The sequence below is a fragment of the Ciconia boyciana genome, chromosome 26 (genome assembly GCF_034638445.1).
Source record: "Ciconia boyciana chromosome 26, ASM3463844v1, whole genome shotgun sequence".
In the NCBI taxonomy this organism is placed as follows: domain Eukaryota; kingdom Metazoa; phylum Chordata; class Aves; order Ciconiiformes; family Ciconiidae; genus Ciconia; species Ciconia boyciana.
The window spans coordinates 139,693-160,746 of NC_132959.1; the positions used below are offsets into that span (position 1 = coordinate 139,693).

The 21,054-nt window shown below is 45.2% G+C and overlaps 2 protein-coding genes across 10 annotated transcripts in view; one reads left to right on the plus strand and one right to left on the minus strand.

The window, feature by feature from the left end:
- Positions 1–1,130: 1,130 nt before the first annotated feature.
- On the minus strand, positions 1,131–13,939 carry SYT11 (synaptotagmin 11). Of its 2 annotated transcripts, none has more exons than XM_072847011.1 (4): positions 13,366–13,939; positions 8,561–9,384; positions 5,749–5,869; positions 1,131–4,158 (listed from the first exon to the last, which is right to left on the minus strand). In XM_072847011.1, the coding sequence occupies exons 1-4, from the start codon at positions 13,397–13,399 to the stop codon at positions 3,848–3,850; spliced, it is 1,290 nt and encodes a 429-aa protein (XP_072703112.1). In that variant the 5' UTR covers positions 13,400–13,939; the 3' UTR covers positions 1,131–3,847. The 2 variants fall into 2 exon arrangements, with proteins under 2 accessions (XP_072703112.1, XP_072703113.1); XM_072847012.1 differs by having other exon boundaries at positions 1,131–4,161; positions 13,366–13,836.
- Positions 13,585–21,054, plus strand: part of LOC140644304 (GON-4-like protein) — a 31,382-nt gene continuing 23,912 nt past the window's right edge. For 4 of the 8 annotated variants that reach the window (XR_012039772.1, XM_072846997.1, XM_072846999.1 and 1 more), the window contains exons 1-7: positions 13,861–14,509; positions 16,531–16,752; positions 17,439–17,635; positions 19,056–19,130; positions 19,518–19,568; positions 19,970–20,020; positions 20,809–20,904. Coding sequence is in view for 7 of the 8 variants with exons in the window: in XM_072846997.1 (XP_072703098.1) it covers positions 13,999–14,509; positions 16,531–16,752; positions 17,439–17,635; positions 19,056–19,130; positions 19,518–19,568; positions 19,970–20,020; positions 20,809–20,904 (1,203 nt within the window). In the remaining variant the exon portion in view is untranslated. Of the gene's footprint in view, positions 13,608–13,631; positions 13,680–13,860; positions 14,510–16,530; positions 16,753–17,438; positions 17,636–19,055; positions 19,131–19,517; positions 19,569–19,969; positions 20,021–20,808; positions 20,905–21,054 lie in introns of those variants that run through there. The other 4 variants (XM_072847001.1, XM_072847000.1, XM_072846998.1 and 1 more) reach the window with 4 other exon arrangements.

Consider the following 21,054-nt stretch of genomic DNA (forward strand, 5'->3'; position numbering starts at 1 on the left):
GCGATGTGGTGGAACTGAATCACCAGAGCAGGAGCTGGGTGAAGGTAATTCAACTTCTTGAGTGCTTCAGTAACTCCTTCCTCGGCATCACTAAAATAGCTGAGAACGTCACGGGTGAACCCGGCAATGGGAGTGGCATCTGTTGCAGTTTGATCGTTTTCATCTTCGTCCCAGAGTGAAGTTGGAGAGAGTTGGTTTTTAATGTTAACTGTGGTATATTTGCATTGGAGAAGGCACGCAAAGGTAGTCCAGAGTGCACTTTACACTTGGTGTGGAAGGCAGGAAAGCCTGTGATATCCTTACCTCTGGTGCAGAATTGTGTGGGAAGAGCTGCAGCACTGGCCACATTCCTTTTTCTGGGCCATCAGGCAATCTTTTTGTAAAGCTTGGACTGACGCTGTCAGGATCTTTGAAGATGAGACCCGAAGCTCACAGGAAGTTTGTTTTAAGTATTGAGGCACCTAAAACACCTCTGGAGATTGGTCCTTTGCTACATGGGAAGCTATCAAAAAGCACGAAGTCCGGCACTGAAGTGCTTGCTGTCGTCTGTGTTGCTGGGGAAACACAGCTCGCTGCTCTGTACTATTTGGCATTTTCTAAAGACACGGCTTCGTGCCTAGCAATAGTGTTCTGTGCGGTGCTGATGGGGAGCTGCAGAAAAACAAGTCACAGAAGCCAGAGCACTGTACTTTAGGAGAGACTGTTGCATCTTGCACAGAGTGAGATGAACAAAAGTGTTCCCGCAGAATTCAGTTTTGACTAGGAATCAAGGAATTACTCTAAATTACAAAAGTTAGAGTCAAATTGCTTCTTTTTCTGCCCATCTCATGTCCTCTTTTTTCACTTAGATTCAACTTCGCTCATAAATACCCATTTATGCCAAATTATACCCATGTACTGGGCTGTGTAGATTACTGAGAGTTGTTGTCTGTGCTAATGTTTATGTAACAGTGGTATACTTAATTTGCCAGGATTCTGTTATGTCCCTTTATTTCTTTGAGATCTATTTTGTGTGTGCTTTTCCTGTGAATTTGCATAGCAGAAATGCATGTTTTTAGAAACAAATTCTTACAGTATTCAGTATAGGCATGTACGTGTTGCCTACGGTCAAACATGGCACAGTCAGCAGCTAAAGTGATTTAATTTTTATTTGCACGCTCAATGTGCGTTAACAAATTCAACATACAAGATAGCGTTACATAATGTAGATTAGCTTATAGCATTATGCAGTTTCACACATGTTGAGTTAGGTTTTTTGCCTTTTTTCTTTTTTCACACAAAGTTGTAACTGTCCAAGTTAATTTTACAATAGAAGACACAAGGTAAAGAATAACCACACCTGGGAGATTTTACAGTGAGTCCGCTGTCACTTACTGTCTCTTTTACGTTTTAAAAAATATATATCTGCACATCTTCAGCTTCCTATTATTCCAGAAGAGTGTTGGAGCTACTCCTATCTGCCCGATAGCCTAAGTCTATTTACCCTGAGCATGTTTCCTTGACAAGAAGTTCATCTTTCCTTTTCAACCAAAGGAATCTTAAGGAGATCATCTAGGCTTAAGCATGCTTTTCACACCAAAGGGAAAAAAGGCAACTTTGTTGTGGTTGTTAGTGCGTCCTATTCAGGTGTTTGGAGTGGTGTTGGAAAGCATGTTCCAAGGAAAAGTCGTGACAGTTGCTAAACTTCAGCAACACAATTGCTTAGTGCAAAAACTAGGATTGAAATAGATCTATACCAATTTCCAAGGGAGAACTCATTCTCTGGTTTGTGGCTGTGAGCCGCTAATAGAGCAGGAGCTAGAAAGCATTTAAAACAAAGATAAAATCTACTCTAACCTCAGGCAGAAACCTCAAAATCAGGATCGATAAAGCACGAATGGAAGTCCACGCTTCTGTCTGCCATGCAAGGCTGAGAAAGAGAGCTTCAGCTTCAATGCGACTTTTGTTGCTAAAAAGACACTCTGCCTGGAAGGAAGTTTCAATCAGTAACTTGCTATGAGTGAGAAAATTCAGCTTTCCAAAAATAATTTCTTAGGAAGAGATGCCAAAGTATTGCCAACTAACAAAGTGCTGACTGTTCGCACAAAGAGCCCTCCCAGCAGCTGTTGCTTTACGTGGTGGCTGGAGAGGAAACCGAGTAAGACTTGCTCAATTATTCTACTTTCGTTAGTACAAAGGTGGAAAGGATCGTTTTTCCAACAGGGCTCTAAAATTCAGTAAAGTCCCGTTAAACGATCTTGAATTTTTTAAATTATAATACATTATTTACATTCCACAGGGCACGGAACAGACTGGCTGCCTGGAAGCAACTAAACATTTACTGAAAATTCACGGTCTTCTATGTGCCTCTTTGCAAGCTCAGTTCTGCTTCATGTTTCCATTGGAGAGTTCAGAAATAATTTGAATTTCTACAGCCTGTTGTGACTATTTCCACTCAGTTTATCAACAATGTTTGCAATCAGTTATTTGCTGCCAATTATCATCCTTACATCTTTCCTGTCCTGAATGTAATAAGAAGCCAAATCGAGTTGCTTGCCAGGATGCTACTGTCTTCTACAAACCAGTGCATAGGCTAGTGTGTTTACCGTGAGATCTAACGCAGCTACTTCCAAACTTCACCTCTCTTTGTGGAACTTCATGAACTTCTGTTCAAAACTACTGACTATTCAGGGTTAATAGCCTGAAGTGCTACAGGTCACACTTGTCAAGTCACGTTTTTACACTTCAGAGGTGATGGTAAGCATATCCTAAGTCTCAGAAGTCATTCACAATTTAAGCACTAACTCGAGCTGCCTTGAAACTCTGAAAATTAACTTCTTGAATTGTTTGACACATTTTGTAGTGACAGGCTTTGCCCTGTGTTTACTCCTTTTTTGAGAGCTGGCTTTTAGGTAACTACAAGATCATATATAATGCAAATTGACTCAAGTATGAATGAAGAGAAGCTTTGTAAACCTCTTCCCCCAAGATATTTTCCTATCTCAGATATGTCACACCATTAAAACAGAACTTATCAATCATGTAGAATTTCACACTTAATGTTTAAAAGAATGGGCAAGAGTTTCCTCACCAATCAATGACACGTCAGTTTTGGGTTTTTTCTTGGGCCCTTCATGCACAGACGGGGTTAAATAAAATGAAATAGAGTGGTGTTTCCCCAATTCTGATAGCCTGTGCTCACTTCCATGTGGCAAAAGCAACGTGATCAGTTTGTTGGTGTTTGAACTTTAGATGCAAATCTTTCATGTCGTGACCTTACAGCTCCGCAACAAGGACATCGCAGCGGCAAGTATTTCAGTACCTGACAACAGAATTTTCTTCTCTGAAGGAAAGTGCCATTTTCCCCTGTATTTTCCTTTTGCGCTAGTGCAGAATTCTAAACCACCTTTATATGGAAATGAGGTTGGTACTCCCAAACCAGCAAAGAACAGAACTGCAAGAACCAATGGGCAGGCAAACTAACAAGAAACTAGAGGTTAAACAGCAGAATTCAGAAACTTTGGGAGAAGCCTAATAAAGACAGGCCAATCTTGGTGAATACCAGCAAAGACAGTTCGGCACAAACACAACTTCCATAGTGACAGATAATTGTATTAAAATCTGCAACTTGATATTGGTAGTTATACTAATTTCAGTTTGTATTAGGCATGCAATAGCGTGATTACACTGTTATATATATTTGTGGTATCTTTTTTTTTTCACTTAATGCTCTTTAGAATTTTAGTGCCCTGCAAAATCACATCACTAGAGAACCAATCAGCTGCTGCTTCTTACGAAAGTTTAGTTCTACAGCTAAAACAAGGTTTAAGTCTGTTCTATGAGTCGGCTGTCGCTGCCACCACCTCTGCTAGTATTCGCTCAGGCTGTGCCATTTGGCAACTGGCTTTCTAGGATTCTCACACACCTCTCGCCAGTGTTCCACGCCACCTGCGGTGATGCTGTGCGCTCCCAAAATCAGCCGTCCCACCACTTCGTTTTTTGTGGTACGGTCGAAATCGATAACTAGAAACTCGATGCTGATGTCAGGAAGGAGATCGACAGGGATATCGTAAATGAAGGATTCGTTGAAGACAGGATTCAAAGTGCACTTCTTCACGTGAGTCTTCTTTTTTGCTATGCGCTTTCTTCCATAATAAACATTCACCTTAACATACGGATCTGCTGGAGAAGAGAGAGAAATAAACTAATAACACAGCCCAGTAATGCTCCTGGAAGTAACGGATAGGGTTTACTTGCTGAACTTGAGCCAGCTCAAGTAAATGGTGTGAATCCAGGCTACTCACTACAGCTCCCCCAGGAGGGGGGGATTGTTGGCGTATTTTCTCATTGCAAAGCAACCAGCTGATGTTCCCAGTGCAAGTTCTTTATGAGTTTCAGCATTGCATGGGGATTGGAGGGGAGCAAGTCACACGTAAATTGCGGTAATGAACCCTAGCAATACCAAACGGGTAGCTTTTTGGTGAGGTCCATGCCCAACTGGCCAAAACTTTCACTTTTCACTGTCATCTATAACAAATATTTTACCCTGTTTCAGGAAATAGCCCAACAAAGTGTCAAAATGGTTTTAATAATTTGCAGATGGAAAACATTTATAGTGGCAGGTACTGAAAAAGAAGAAAGTTTAAAACAAAGCCTTCATTTTTCCATCAGCCTCACTCTGTTATTTTATCGGTCAGCTTGCTCTTTATGCAGATGCTTGTTTAGGATTAAAATTAAGATACCAGGCACACAGTGCTTTTTTTCCCACATAACGCAAGTTTTGAAGATGGAAGTCACTTGCCTGGCTGACACTGGCTAATTTTCACTTTTTTTATCCAACTGAAATGATAACCTTATGCATAATATAAAGATCATTTAAAGAAATGATGTTAGCCTTGCAAGATTCAGCAGGTAGAAGAACAGTGACTAAAAAATGTATCCTGTAGTTGGAGACCACACATGGAAAGCTTGCTTTTTTTTTTTAAGAAAGAGTAAAATTTAAGGCCTACAATAGAGAATTAAGCTTAGTCTGCATTCTTTCTGAGGTCCACAGGAGAAAGCTGCAAACACGGGATTAAATTTGGTATCAGTCGGTCTATTATTGAATCTCAAGTTGATTCCAACCATTTTCCCATAATCCTGAAGGAAACTCTGCTAAGGGGATTCAGGAGTCTGAGAATCTGTGACTGCGACACAGGAAAGCCAGAAAAGCTGCTCTTGTCTTCTCTTCTCTTCAACTAGCAGAACAACAAAACCAGCAAAAACAACAACAACAAAATTGTTTCTAATGTCATATGAATTTACTGCTCTCTATTATGAGTCTATCCCTCCTCTTTTTAACGCTCGCTCTCTTCTACCCTCCTCTTCTAGGAGCAGGGTTTGAGGCAGACGTAGTAAGCAGCGGTCGTGCCGTGGAAAAAATGCTGCTAAGGGCAATGATGAGTGACAGCAGCCGGGAGGCACAGAACCTGCACAGCGTGGCCAAAAGCAACATGGAGATCTGCTGAACTGGGAAAATGCTGTCTTCATAAACAAGCCAGGTGAGGCCGGAAAGATGCAACTGTTGGTCTCGCAGTAGGAAGGATTTGGTCTTGTTTGTATAACCATCTGTTGGTGAGTGATGGATCACGCGTAGTGAGCCATCGCCCTTAGAAAGAGTTTGAGGAAAAGTGTGCAAACAAAATGTTCAGATAAGACAGGTGAAAAGATCTGAAAGTGAACTTGGAGATTTTTTTATACACATTTAGAGCTGGAGAAAATAGCTTCTACCTGAGAGGCCAGTGATATCCATCTTTGGCAAATGTCTGGCTTTCAGCACCACAACAGTCATTCTCTGCGCCACGGGCTGGTAAGACAAGGAGACTTGCAGCTCCCCTCTGCTAATGCATTTCTGTGAAAAAGAAACAGAAAGAACTTACTGGGACAAGATGGTCTTATAAATAGGGGCAAATGTTGGAGGTCACCAGAATTTCCTTTCCCTGTGCTAAATGCCTGAAAAGTTGGAAAATGAGATGCAGGCCATTTTAAGTGAGGGCAAACCTGGTGGGCACCTTCTGAGAGAACAGCGGCTCTGGCTGCCTTTTGAGGTCTGCTACTAGAGGCACCCGTGGTTTTTAGGAGCTTAAGTTTCATTGACTTTTGGTGGAGCTTCGATGGCCAAGCATCTCAAGTTCTTTAGGTATGCTTTGGCAGTTTCACCATCAGTTTAGTCCGCAAAGGTAAAGGATGAAGATAAAACCAGATCTACTCGGTTAAACTTGCTGTACATCCTTTTGAAGAGTAATATAATATTAAGATAATTAGGTTTGGTTTCCAGATGGCGTTCATCAACTTTCATTGAGATGGCATTAATTTAGATTAAGTTTATTTGCTATCAAGGCAAACAGGATTAGCAACGGGTATGAAATTGTGTGGTGTCGGTAACACACTGATAGCAGAGCTATTGCAACAACTCCGATAGCTGCCTGCTGGAAGTTTTGGCTGGCAGCACCTTGCCCTCCTCCTGCCCCCATCGCTGTCTGGTACTGTTCACTCTGCAGAGCAAAGCGGGGGGGGTGTCCCCAAACGAAGAAATTTTTCTCACTTCAAACTGGTAAAGCACTACAGTAAATGTCACACTAAATGCTCTGGTGATCACCCAAGAGGGGAAGCTCTTCTTTCAACTGCTGTTATTCAGCTTAGCAGGGAAAAATTGTGCATGTAAACTTAAATACGGAAAATGTTCGTTATAATTTTGGTGGTTTCTTTGTATTTGAGCAGTTCCTGTGTGTTTAATTTTAAGACAAGTTTTCCAAATGCAAGGAATGAAGTCTGTTGCTGCTCATGCAAAATTCTGGGAGGAGAGTAAATACATTAGCGAGTTCCTGGCCCTGAAAGGGAAATGTTGAGAACTCTGGCTCCCTGGATACACCAGAATACAACGGCCAGAGAGAGTATTGGGGGGCAGGGGGGGGCATGTGTATGTTAGAGGTCTGAAGTAATTTAATGCAGTTACTTCAAAGTAATTTGCATTGTTAGATTGTCTGTTAGAAGTTATTGGGAATGTTCATTAGGATGGGATGTACACCTTTGCTGGCTTGGATCAGTGCAGAAACTTTGCTCAGTAACGGCTCTTTTGACATTGTGGAACTATGCAGATTTTCAAGAATGCACCCCTGCCACGAAGGTAAATCTATTTTTGATTACTAATAAATGTTAAATAATTTGCATTCTTGATTAAAGCTATTTTCATTTAGTGTGACCTTTTTCCTCTATTTTTAATCTATTACTTCTAAGAGATACGGTCAATGCACTGAAAAGAATACTATTAAAAGAACCTAAACCAGTCACTTGTTTTATCATAATGTAAAGCATCCCAAGAACCTAAGAAAAGCAAACTAATCACCAGAACTCTGGTTTTGTTGGGATTCTTTTGGTTTGTTTTGGGTTGTTGACAGAGTCCCCTTTAAATAACTTTAAAAAAAAAAAAAAAGTTAAATGCCCCATATAGTAGAAAAAACTTTTCCAGTAAAATACTGCCACGCTAGGAGGTGATGAAGTATTTTATAGAGCTCAGCAACAATTGCCAACACATTAAGGCAGTAAGTGAGCCCCAATGCCATTTTCTACTGCACCTGGAGGATGGGTAGCAAAAAGAAACTAAGCAAGAAAATAAAAATCTTAAGTACTCATCCTCCTCCTTGAGCATAGTCTATTTTCTGAGGACAGAAGACATCTTCCCCAATGTAAGCCCTAATATCTTATATGGGTTGCTCATCCTTCTAGTTTACAGCAGTAGACACTTAAGCGTGGGATTCATTTCACCTAAATTTTAGATGTCTGCATTTGACAAAACCATCTTAGACACACTTTGTTCTCAAGTGAGAAAAAAATGGAGTCATCTAGGGTGGGATTCAGCTGAGCTGATTGAGATATCTGTTCCAGGACAAGAGGAATCACGTCAGGCTCCACTGACTGTGTTGATGTATTCCCACTTACTTACGGCTCACAGTAACAAATTCAGACATAGGTAATTACAAGTATAGGTGTCTAAAATGGTCAAAGCAGACAAATCTCCCTCTCTAAGTGAGATTTGTCTTTGCAGAACAGAATATGTTGTTACTCATATAACAGAATCCATATAAAACTTATTCAGAGCACCCTTATCTCTAGCTCTCCCCCCGCCGCCATATGGTCACGAAGGCTGGGCACTGCGGAATGTCCCGTTATCACATCAGCTCTTCTACTTGGAGATGGGGACTTTGCCTTTTTTCTTGGCATCATCAGTTACAGCATTCATCATTTCTATGCCTAATCAAATCGCCATAACCACACAGCAAAGAACTGCCTAACTAAAAGAGCACAGCCATACAATACCAGTAATAGTAATAATAACCACCTGTGGAAAATAATTGATAATAATAACAACAACAACAACAATAATAAATCAGCAATAATAACAATGAGAATTAATAATAATAATCTGTGGAAAAATGGGTTTCATGGCTAAAGATTTGCAGTATTCCTGCTTATTAGAGCACGGAGGCTCCCGGATCAAATACAACTCAAGGAGTCTCGTGTCACACTACATGAAGTCACTTACTTGTATGTTCCTTTTGAGGATCTCCCTGGTCAGCTGAACCTTTCCAGTGCTTGGATCCACCCCTGCAAGGGGCACCATGACCTCTCCAATAACATCATCTCGAGAAAAGCGATCAAAGCTCAACACGAGGAAGTGAAGCACCAAATCCTGGAGCTGACTGTACGGGATCCCATAGAAGGTGAAGGTTTCATCAAAGACCGGGTCTAGCGTCTTGCGAAGTACACGAGTCTTCACTCGATGCCTTTTATCTGGAAGAATTGTCATCTTGATATAAGGGTCAGAGCTCTGAGTGTGCTCATCCATCACTGGCAGCCCATGAGCCTCCTGAATGGTAACTACCAGCGCTTTTTTAGGGAAGTTGTAGTCCACCGAGAAAGTCAGTTCACCCAACATGACATCGTCCCCTGGAGAAGATGGGGAGGAGGTTTTACTTCCTCCTGGAGTGAGGCTTTGATCTGGACTTAGTTCATCTCCGTAATCTACTTTTATTGGGAGCTGGTCGACGTGCGGGGCTGCGTTTGGCCCATCTGGAGCCTTTTCAGAGCCTATTAAACCAGATTCAGCAGCATCCACCAAGAGGTTTCCCCTTCCAGTCTCCTTAGGAGTGCCATTCTTGTCTCTCCGGATTCGGTTAATTTTCTTCTTGTTACTCAAGGTCTCCGGATAGATACTGATGCCTTTCAACATGTGAATGAATTTATACGGTGGGGTTTTGTGCTTCTTTTCTGCTTGCTGGTGACAGCATGTCCACACAAAAACTGTTACTGAGACAGAAACCACAAGGACAGTAGCACCAATGAGGCCTGCCACAACTGGAGAGACATCTGCGGAGAAGACAAGGCAGTCAGGGACGAGCTTGTACCTTTGCAGTGGCCATGCCCCCACGGGGCAAAGCACATCTGGATGGAGATGTAGACGGTACTATTATGTTGTTCTTAATTCAATAATCCTGATACAAAAGCTTCCCCAGAATAAAAACTCACTTCCTTTAATTTCTATTTTCCTACGTGGGAAACATTTTACGCTACAAACTCATGCTTGACCTATGTTTCATGTGCCAAGAATTTCAAATGGTTGATTGCCTTATCTTGCCAAATCAAGCTCCCGCATTACCGGCAGCTCCACAGCTCCACAGGAATACGGTTTCTTGATTTGCAGAAGGCACTCTATTTTTTTTTGTTCGTTTAACGCCCTGTTCAGAAACATTACACAATTCTATTTTAACAGCAGGAAGGGAGTAATAAATATGGCCACAACACTGCATCTGGGGTTATCCTTTATTAACAATTTTTTAAAAATCACTTTGGCCTGAAATGGTTGATTGTTTTGTCCTAGCCCCTCACGACAGTTATGGGGCCAATGGTATACACAAAAAAGACGGAGAGGTGTCCCTTGGATAGATGACAACTATTTTTTTCTGGTGGGGGTGAATATGGCCCTAACTTAAGATGTCCAAGGGAAAGAAGGGCAGCTGCATGTCCATGTAACATGACAACAGTCTGTACCACACTGGGGGACTGCTTCTTCCCCAGTGATTGTTCTGACCATTCCCACAACCTCCTCTGGGAAAGTATGCTGAGCACCGATGAAACAATCATGCGGGTCCCTCTCTGTGTCTCACCCAAAAGCTGAAGTTGCTCTCTGTAACTGTTCCTCTGCTTTTTCATCCCAGTATTGCTACTGCTGTTCTTACAGGCTTTGGTGAGTAGGGAGCTACTGACAAAAGTCCGTCCACCTCACAGTGATCACCAAGACTCCTTGTCATGTGAAAATCCAATGTCCAAAAACAATGGACAGAAAATCCTGTATTTGGATTTAGGGATTATTTGATATTTTCTAGAGCTTATGTCAACTGTGTTCTTCAGTAATGACAAGCCAGAATATAAAAGCACCATGTTCATTTTTAGCAACCATGCTAGTTATTTTCTATCTACAATAGTTGACTTTGGAGAAGTATTACCAAGACACAGGATGAAACCAGTAGCGTTGAGCACCCCAGTATATTATATCGACATGCTCAGGCAATTCCAGTCAAGGGCCACCAAGATGATTAAAAAGTTGGAGCAGATGGGGCATGGAGAACGGAGTGCAGATGGAAGATGAGGAGAGACTGAAAGAACGGGGTTTGTTCAGTCTTACAAGGGAAGGAAAAGGGAGAGATCTCTTCGCTGTCTTCCGTTTCTTAGTGGGAGGTTATTGGGAAGGTAGAGCCAGGTTCTTCTTAGAACTTACTATTGTATTACTGGTTTAATCATCATTAAAGCAAATTTTTTTGTTGTTGGAAGCAAGCAAACAAAAAAGCCCTCTTGCCCTACGTCTCTTTCTTTACAAATTGTACAAACTGCTTCCATAGTAAAAGGGAAACCCTAAAATCATTGTCATGACAATCCCGGCAACAGCTAAATGGAACAGCTAGTACAAAAGGGAAGCTTGTCTGGTTTTCGTATCTTCACCCAGTACCATAAAGAGGAGAAAATAATCTTCCAACCTCATACTTGAAGCTATAGAGAACACCTTAATTTTGTATTTTCTCTGTTCTTTCCACATTATTATTTATTGAGGTTAACAGGCAAGAGGACAAGACTGCCAGCCTATAATCTAAATACCTGATAGGCTCCGGGAAAACTGTGATTTTCAAGAGAGTACTTGTCCTTTTTGGCAAAAATAGCAAAATCACTTTTGGTTAGAATTCTTCCCAGACTGAAGCTGGAAGTGTTTTGCAATGGTGACCGACTCCACAGATAAATCTGTCTCAGGCCCGACTGCAAGTATAGCCTTGGATTGAATTAACTAAAGCGAGAAGAATTCATAATATCAACAAAACACACCCCCCCAAACAACTTTATTTTGTTATTTAATGTGCCCTCTTTGAAATGAGGCAAGTGGTCTTTAACAGCTAATTTGAATACAATTCAGCCATAAACAGATATTAAAAGCCTCAGTGGATTATGCAAAAAAGGACAAATGCTGGAACTCCTTTCTTATTCTGATCTCATTTTTTTGTGTTCTGTTTCTATTGTGTCTTCATAGAATCAGCTCTTGTACCTTCACTTCCCGCAGATCTGATGGACAATTTTAGAAGAAGCAACCAGCAGTCACACTAGAAAGCGTCAAATAAGTCTTTGTGATCTTTCTTCCATCAAAATATCTTAACTCTTAAATTTGGCTCCCATAACGTTCTGTGGCAGAGTTCCTCAGCTTAACTACATGGCATGACAAAAGAAGGGCTTTTCTTCTTAGCCCACCCAACCTCGTTTCATTTGATGCCTGTTCTTGCATTAGAAGAAACAGGGAGCGATGGTTCCCTGCTCTGTGCTGCTCCTGGCTCCCCTTTTCCTGGCTGAAGACTCCTATTTATGTAATCATTCCATTAATTCATTAATCCTGTCTCCATAATTCCTTACAGTTGTAAACTACCCTGATGTAAAGCTTCCTAAAACCAATTTTAGTTAAGCTTGTGCAACTTTGTGCACAGTGAACTGCTTTGAATGTCCATTTTACATGGCACTGCACAAATTTTGAAATTGTGTCAAAAAGAGCAGAGCCGCACGTTTTTATTCAAACTTCGCTGAAGAAATCTTTGTTCTGATGCAATGCTAAGATTTAACTGAAACAAAACCGACTTTGGGGGATACGGAATGATTTTTCAATTAATGAAAGATCACTGAAAACTTCTTTTTAAAACTCACGTTTGCCAATAATACCCTAATAGGTAATGGTGGCCAATGGTTAAATTACGACAGCGCACGGCTCTTGGATTCCAGGAAACACAGAACATAAAAGGTGAGTAGACACATCGTACATTAGATAAATTATATAGCATGGAGGATTATTACTAAGTACTTCAGAATTTAAAGGAAACGTAGTAACCGTGCTTGAACTACGGGGCCTTACGGTCTGAGGGGAAGGTCAGTCAATGGCTGGAGGACAGAAAGAGGCAGCGATGAGAATCTTCAGGACTGGAGAAACCCACCCGACAACGGACACCAGTGCTGCAGCACCAGCCCTCGTCACCCACTGGACTACGAAAAAAGCATCTTAAAAATTGGCCAGTACCAACTCAGAATTATTTCGCCGGCAACCCAGGAGCCGCGCCATCTCCGAGGCTGGACCGGGGCCACAGGGGCACGGCTTTGGGCTGCTTCGCCTCTGATGATTTAGCAGGGTTTGTAGTTTCTCCGTCGCCACCGAGGCGCTCCCGGCAGCCCCGGGACCAGCTCCCGACTCCACCGGGGCCCGGCCAACGCTCCGGCCAGGGCCGGCTGTGCCCCCCGCCCCGCACCCCCGCTCGGGGGCCCCCGCCCGCAGACCCCCTCTCCCGGCTGCCAGGCCGCCGCTGCGGGCCCCGCCTTGGCGGGCCGCCGGTGCCGGTGCCGCAGCCGCCCCGGCCCCCAGGGAGGCGCGAACAAAGGCCGGGGCGCGGCGCGGCCCGGCACAGACATCACGTCATGCGGCGGGGGGCCGCCCGGCCCGGCCGCCCACCTGCTCCCCGCGGGCCCGGGCCCCGCTGCTGCCGGCTGGGCCGGGCCGGGCCGCGGCCCCTCTCCCGCAGCGGCTCCGGGGGCGAGCGCTGGCACCGCCCCAGCTGCCGGCGGCGAGCGGTGGGTGTTGGCTGCCGGGGGGAGGACGACCGGCCCGCGGGGGCGGAGGGGGACGGTGCCGGCGCGGCTCGTCCCCGCGCGGCGAGCGGGGCCGATGGCGCCGCGCGGGGCCCGGCCTCGGGGGCGGCGGGCGCCGCGCGGGGCCTCGCCGCGGCGCTCCCGGGGCGGAGGAAGGGGCCCTCCGCGCGGCCCGGCCTCACTCACCGAAGCCGGGATGGACACTGGTGATCTCCGCCATGGCCCAGCTTAGGCCGGGGCAGCCGGGATGCGGAGCCCGGTGCGGAGGCGCCGCGGTGCCGGCCCCCGCCCGGAGGATGCTCGCAGCCCGGGATGCAGGAGCTGCCGACTGGTCCCGATGCGGCGCAGGCCCCGCCCGGCGGCCCGGCCCGCCCCTCCCGCGCCAGCCGGCGGCCGGCCCCGCCCCGCAGCCGCCCGGCGGTGACTCGGCAAGTGTCGGGGCTCCGGCCGCGCCTCCCGGGCGCAGAGCCGGGTGGCACCGGAGCGGCGGCGCGGGGCGTGTGCGTGGGCTCGCGGGGCCGGTGACCCCCCCCCGCTCCCGCCGTGAGGGGACGGCACCGGGGCCGACGGGCTCCGCCGGGGTGCTGCGGGGAGCGCGGGCTGCAGTACCGGGCAGGCCCTCCCTCCCCCACGGGAAGACCCTCTGAGGCGGCGGGGGGGGGGGCCCGGAGCTAGGCAGCGGGGGCGGCGCCCGGCGGCGTCGCCCAGCAAAGATGGCGGCGGTCGCGCTCGCCGCCCCCGCCGCCCCGCGTCGTCACGGCGCGGCTGGCGGCCTCCGCGCCGCCAACATGGCGGCGGCTCGCCCCGCGCTTGGCCAACATGGCGGCGCGGCGCCTGCGCGGCGGGCGGGCCCCGCGGCGCTTCCGCTTCCTGCGGAGCGAGCGGGACGGGGCGGCGGGGCCCGGGCCCGGGCGGCGGTGCCCCGCGGCCAGCCGCTTTCCTGTCTTCCAGGTGGGCGCCGGGATGTCGTTCTCGCTGAAGATGCTGCCCTGCAAGAAGAGGAGAGCGGCGGTGGCGGGGCCGCAGAGCCCGCGGGAGCGCAGTGGCGCTGGGGAGGACGGGGAGCCGCCCGGCGCCGGCGGTTCCTCCTCGGCGGGCGCTGCCGATGGCGGCTCCTGCGTCAAACTCGCGCCGGCGGCCCGAGCCGGTGGGCCGCCCTCCTCCGGCCCGGGCGTGTGGAGGGGGCCCGGCGAGGCCTCGCTGAAGGGCGGGAAGAGGCCCCCCGCCAGGGCGGCCCCGGGCTCCGGTCAGGAAGCGCCGGGCGCGAAGGAGGCCTGCGCTGCCGCCCGGCTCCCCGAGGGCCTCAGGAGCCCTGAAGCGGCGGCGGAAGGTAAACGTGTGCGCTGCCCCTCACGGCGTGTGTCACGGGCTGTGCGGCGGCACTCCACACGCCGCCGCCCGGCTGCCGCCCCAGCTCCTGCCTGCTGCTGGCCTGGCCTCGGTCCCCTGAGCTCTGCTCATCGCCGGGGTCAGCTAAGGGAGAGCCGCATAGGCGCGTTTCTATAAAGCTTCTCCTTTGGGTGGTTAGTTGTTGCGGTGGTGGTTTTTTTTCTCTGAAGTATTACAGGTTAGCAGCCATCCCATTGTCAAAGTTTGGGGGTTTTCCTCCCTTACGACATTAGAAAACTAATGGAGGACTTAAGCTGCTTGCCTCTAGCGCTGCCGAACACTAAGTGCTTTAGAAGTTGCTTTTCTTCAAATTTCCAACCTAAAATACCAGTTTTACAAACTTGCATGCATTTTCCAGGTTTCGCCCCTGTGTTTAATCTTTTATGGACTGTAATAATGATCAGTCCTAACAGTAACTTTCAGAGACATCTTTCACAGGTTTTACATGGTACAGGATATGTTACTTTCAGCTAGTCTTTAGAGAAGCCTTTGTAAATCCAGGCTTTGACTTGAAATAGGCACGTTTAGTTTTTAAAACCAAATGTTTGGCTAGTAAGTTGTGAGACTGGAAGCCGCAGCTTGCACTTTTGCCAAAGATAGTGGTTTTCAGAGTTTTTTGTCCACGTTTGCTTTCATTCTCAGAAGATAATTCTTTCAAGCATTCGGAAAAGTAGTCTAGACAGGCTCTACTGTGATCCTTTACAAGAGCTGATGCTTGTGTTAATACAAAGTTAACAAATTTGTTGTGGAATGTAGGTATTTTGGAGTTTGTGTAAAAAGCCTGGGTGAACTTTGCTTGCTCTGAGGTTCACTCATTGAAAGCGTGATGTGTGAGCTTGTGAGGGAGAGGAGAGAGATTCACAGTCAAAGTGATGCTCATTTTGTATCTCCGGTCATCTTCTAAGTCTACTGAAATAAGTGGTTGTTCCCTCTTTCCCCAGATTGCCTATCCTGTTCTTTTTCTTTTTTCCTGGCATATGTCTTTGTCTCTGAGCTCATTGAGATTGGAGAATTGGTCTGGCAAAAAAGTGGGGGTGTGTGGGAAGTGTGGGGGTGGTGTTGTTTTTTCCTCTCTGTCTGGATCAACTCCCTGATCTGATTTTCTGCACAGCTACACAAACAGCTGTGCCAGCCCAGAGCAGCAGCTGCTCTGGTGTCGGGGAGCTGGTTTTATCAGGTGACAATGTGTTTTCATACTTAAGGTGTTCATGAAACTTCAGGTTTCAGCTGTTTTTTAATAATCATTGTAAGCCCATCTAACTACAGGCTGCAGCAGAAAGGGATGGTGCTTCCTTGTTTCCGTGTGAAAAGTGTTGTCTCCGGTTCTCACCCTGCTGTGATTAGTTCACTGATTTGACTGAAAGCTGATTTTGTGTTGGGAGGAAGGGGAGTGGAACGGTGGTCAGTTCACAGTCGTTTTCTAGGCCTGCGTAACTTCTAGGACTGCACAGAACAGAAGCGGGAAGGGTATGTAGCCACCCCTGTCAGCAGCAGCGTGGTTTTAAATTGGCCCAAGGTGGCTGAAACTGCATCCTAAGGTTGCAGTCAGCTGTGCTGTTCCAGCTGTGAATAACCTGAGTGAAGGAGTGCCTGCTCCTAGCTGTTGATTTCTGTTGTTGCAGTTGCATTTATACAACAGGGAGTACAACCATGTTTTAAACAAATCATCAATTTTTTGCAGTTCGATCATTTGGCAGGAGCAGTTTTGAACGTAGCTGTGCAAAACTGATAGTGGAGGGAGCAAGACTGAAATAGCTGGAGGTGCCTGGATTTGTTTCCAGCAGGATGGGACTGCTGCTGCAGTGTTCAGTGTATCCGGATCGCTTTCACAGGCTAGGTTAGGCTTGTGCAGTTGATTTAATGGATTTGAATGGGTCACGATAAGCTTTTGTAACTGCAGCAGCCTCTTAACCTTGCTCAGCTGCGTTCATATGACTACAACTTAGTGTATACTGTTTACAGGGAAAACACCTAAGCTGTATACAGAGGTGGAAGTGAATTTGCAGAGAGATCCGTATCTCACTGAAAACCAGTCTGGAGTGCAGGAGTCTCCAGTGAGAAGTTCTTTGCAGCTGGCTGTTAGAAATCCTACCATGATGAAGCCACTGAAGAACACCAGAGCTGGTGAGTGGCCCCAGCGGACTAATGAGGAAAATGAGGTTTTGGGGCTGTTTATTCCATTGGGTAAGCTTTGTGCAAGGAACAGACCTGTGACTTGGTACAGTAGACACAGAACTCCGGAATTGTGTACACCACGCAGGGGCTGTTTAGATGCAACATTTTTTTTAAGTTTTTATCCCATGCTCCATAATTCAGTGGCTAAATAAACTACAGGTATCCAAGTGAAACTTGCTGGAGCTGATCTCTGCAATTTTCGGTTACTAAAAGCACTACCTTCCTTCAGAGGAAGTTACGATTCTTTTGTTTCCCTGAGTCGGCAAAACAGTGCCACTTGGGAAACACTTTGAGTTCTGGAAACTGTAATCTGCTCTTGCTGTATGGTGCCTGGAGTTTTGCAACTGTTTTAATCTTGATGGCATACTTAAAACACCTCCTTCTGCAAAAGGCGTAAAAAGGCTGCTGAAACCATTCTGTAAAATGAGTCTAGGAGAGATGGCAAATGCATAACCTTTATTTGCTTGACTCATGTGACTCAGTCAGGTCCTGCATAATTTGAATCCGTTATTCAGAAGGCTGTTTCTAGTTCTTGTGGCCATTTCCGTTTGGGTGATCTCCTTATCAGCTGTTGGAAAGCTGCTGCCCCTTCAGTATCTGCAGAATTCTAGCTTTTTTTTTTTAAACTCATACTGTCAGATTGTGCTGGATGTGAAGTATCTGAATTTTTAGATTCCATTTTTATTACTTTTCAGAGGAGCAAGATGGAGAGGATATTGAGAGAAGGAAGAGGAGGAGGAAGGCAACCAAACGGAAAAGAGAAGGGAAAAGTCAAGAAGAGGAGGGATCTTTGTCTTGTGACATCAAGCTAGATGATACCCTTGATCGCACCTTAGAAGATGGAGCTAAACAACATAACCTGACAGTCGTCAACGTGCGAAACATCCTGCATGTGAGTGTGGTGGGACTATGACAGGCAACGGAGAAGCACCCAGCTTTTTAAGAAAGTGCAGTCTAGGGTCAAGTATGGTACTAATGGTAGCACTTGATTTCATGAACAAGGAAGACTTGGTAGGCGCCCATGTCCTAATCTCTCCTATAAAATGCTATAAAGAGAGAATCATGTGGTGTACGTATAAGTTACCTGGACCTGGCTTTGTTAGTAGGTATTGATTGCTGACTTCCATTTATTTACAGTGGCGAAAGGTCTGTTTTACTGTACTGTAATAGCAGTAGCAGGAGTAATTGAACTAAAATGTATGCTTCTGGTTCCAGGTGAGGTGGTGTAGACTGTGAACTCACTGTTCCTTGTTTTGAGTGGACTGTTTCATGATAAAGTCCTGATGGAATTCTAGTGGTGCTGACAGAAATGCATTACTCTTAGTTAAGGACCCCAACTAACCTTTTAGTCCATCACACAACTTCCAGTTAGAAAGGAACGGCAAGAAGAATATCTGTGCTATCACAGCTGTGTAGTGAAACTCTAATTCTACACCTGTATTAGGTGTAGATTTCAGTTTATCCCACGACCAGGGTCTGGAGAGCAATTGTATTTATTTTCCCACAGGATCAAAAATTGTGCTTTTTTTTTTTTCTTTCTCCTCCCTGCAGCTAGTGTTGTGCTAATCCAGGTTATCTCAGCTATTTTCCCTTTTTGCCATCCCTATGGCAGACAAACTGGAGACTGCCATGATTCTTTTGGGCAGATTCACCAGCTGATTCTGTGCAAGTGCCATAAATTAATGCCTTTCTCTGTCACATGGCACTGTGGAAGGGCTGTAAATATCTCACAGTCGCCTACCTTCCCTGGAACCTTATGGTGGCATTCAGAAAATGTAGTCATGGATACTGCGTCTCTTCTGCCTTCCCCTATTTCTTTTAAATATATACAATGTTTTCTGAAATGATGTAGCACAATGTTTCAAAGACTAGATTACTACGTACTTTCTCTAGAGAATTAGACCCTTTCTATTTTGGAAGCCTGTGAGTGCTTAAGGGTTTAAGTTTTCTGTTGCAGCTTCATAGCAGCATTTCTCATGTGGCTGGGATCGGCATATTTTACTGATTATGTGACACGAGGGAAGGGAAACTGGTGTGGGCTTTTGTTTCGACTATTTGCTTTCCTTCTGCTAGGAATTTATTCCGTAGAGCATTCACAGAGAATGTAGTGCAAATGTTTTTATCACTGCTGTGCTTACTTTATATTTTCTTGTCCAATCACTGAACAATCTTTTTTTATTATAGTATAATTACAAAGTATATTGTACACTGAATATTTCTACATCATGTTTCCAACTAGTTTATTTTAACCTTAAGTCTGTTTCTTTTTAACAAACAGAATGTAAAGGAAACTTTTTTGTGTGTTACTGTAGGAAGTGATCACAAATGAGCATGTGGTTGCCATGATGAAAGCAGCCATCAGTGAGACAGAAGATATACCTTTGTTTGTAAGTGAAAAGCTTTTTCAGTTTGGTTTTTCAGTTGTTCCAAATGCATGATACCTTCACCACTCTTATCTTTGGTCCATGATGTGGTATGGAGAGAATAGGTAGTACCTATTTACATTTTACATAATAATTTATGTGATAATTTACGTAATAATTTACGTTTCATTGCCAGATTTGCTACCTGGATAAAGTGAGTAGTGTCTGTGTATGAGTGTAAATTATGAAACAGAATTATGAAGGGTTATTTTTGATGTCACTCTGATCATGTCTAAAAGGTAATGCATTTAAAAAAAGAGAAAAGACTTGTAGTAAAGAGTTCCTGGGGAAAAGTTTGCAGTTCAGAAAAATAGCTGAATGGGTTGCTATTGTCTTGTTTTAAACTCTCAGGAGCCCAAAATGACTCGTTCCAAACTGAAGGAAGTTGTGGAGAAAGGAGTGGTAAGTATGTCATCTGCTTTTACTATTGCACCCTCCCCCTACCGGAATGGTTTTGATTGTTGGTCTTCTAAAAGACGTGTAAAGTGTGCTTTTATGTGATTTATTCTTAAATTGAAAAAATAAGTTAAAACAATGTAAAAAAGAATTCCTTTTTAGATGAGCAGACTAGAACCAGGTCAGAGTTAGAGAATGCAGTGAATTGACAGTATCTGTTACACCGAAGTGCTTGCCTGTAGAGATCACATGGGCAGCTTAGAAAGCATTTGTTTGAAGTCTGTTGTTACTTGGCTACTTTGGAGAACAAGGCCTCAAGCTCAAGTACTCATTTGATTTAATAGATTGTCTAAGCTGTGCAACACCGTGCTTTTCAGAGACAGTTAAAGTGGTTTTGCTATCTTTAGGTGATTCCAACGTGGAATATTTCTCCAATTAAGAAGGCAAATGAGGTGAAGGTAAGTGAACTACCACTGGGAAATCAGAGACCATACTAGAGGCACCCTGCTGAGCAGGGAATCTTTTGGAGGGGTGGAGCAGAGTCATGTCTAGCATGTTGGGAGTGTTGGTGACCAGGAGCATTTCAAACAGGGTATGCAAGGCAGGACAAGGCAGTTAACATAGCAGCAGGTACACAGAGAGCCCAAAAGAGCTGCCGGCAGGGGAAGACAGAACATGCTGAGGTGATGACATGCCGTAGAGAGTGGTCTTTTCTTCTGGGTGGTTCAGCTTCCCATGTTGGTACTGCAGCAGCCTCTACCTGGATGAAACTCCTTATAGTGAATGCCACTGCCCTAGCCTCGTGCTGCAAGGTCCTCCTCCCTGAGACTGTTTTATACGCTTTAGGACTGCCTGGAAATATGGCCTGGATCTCAATTTTTTTTTCCTGCTCCAAAAGATTTGTTATCTAGGTGTAGGCAGGATTCAGCAGTGTAGCAGGAGTGAATGGCCATTCAAGTACTAGAAACATGCCTTTGATATAGTGTCTGCTCATGCAGTGTTTCCGTCATATAAATACTAAATAATTTGTGCCCATTCTTGCACCTTTTCAAACCACTTACTTTGCTTTACCAAACTTACTTTAGTAATTTCTTTGGTTTCTTCAGCCTTTTTCAGTAGCCTCCTTCCTTTCTGAGCTTCAGGGTATTTCCTCAGTTAGAAATCTTTGATCTGATAGTGCACCATTAGAGTGTAACTCTTTATCTCGCCTGTAAAAAGTTGTCACCTTTCTTCTGTTCTGTTGCAGCCTCCTCAGTTTGTGGACATTCCTCTTGAGGAAGATGATTCATCTGATGAAGAATACCAGCCTGATGACGAGGATGAGGATGAGACTGCAGAAGAGGTAAATGCAACTTGTACAAAGATCTGTTCTGTTCAGCATGGAGTTGTCTGCGTGATTGAGGCAGTAGAATGCTCTCTAAATTTATTTTAACACTTGAAAACTTGTAAGCCGTCCCGGACCTTCAAGTAACCTTTCTTCAATGCGATATTA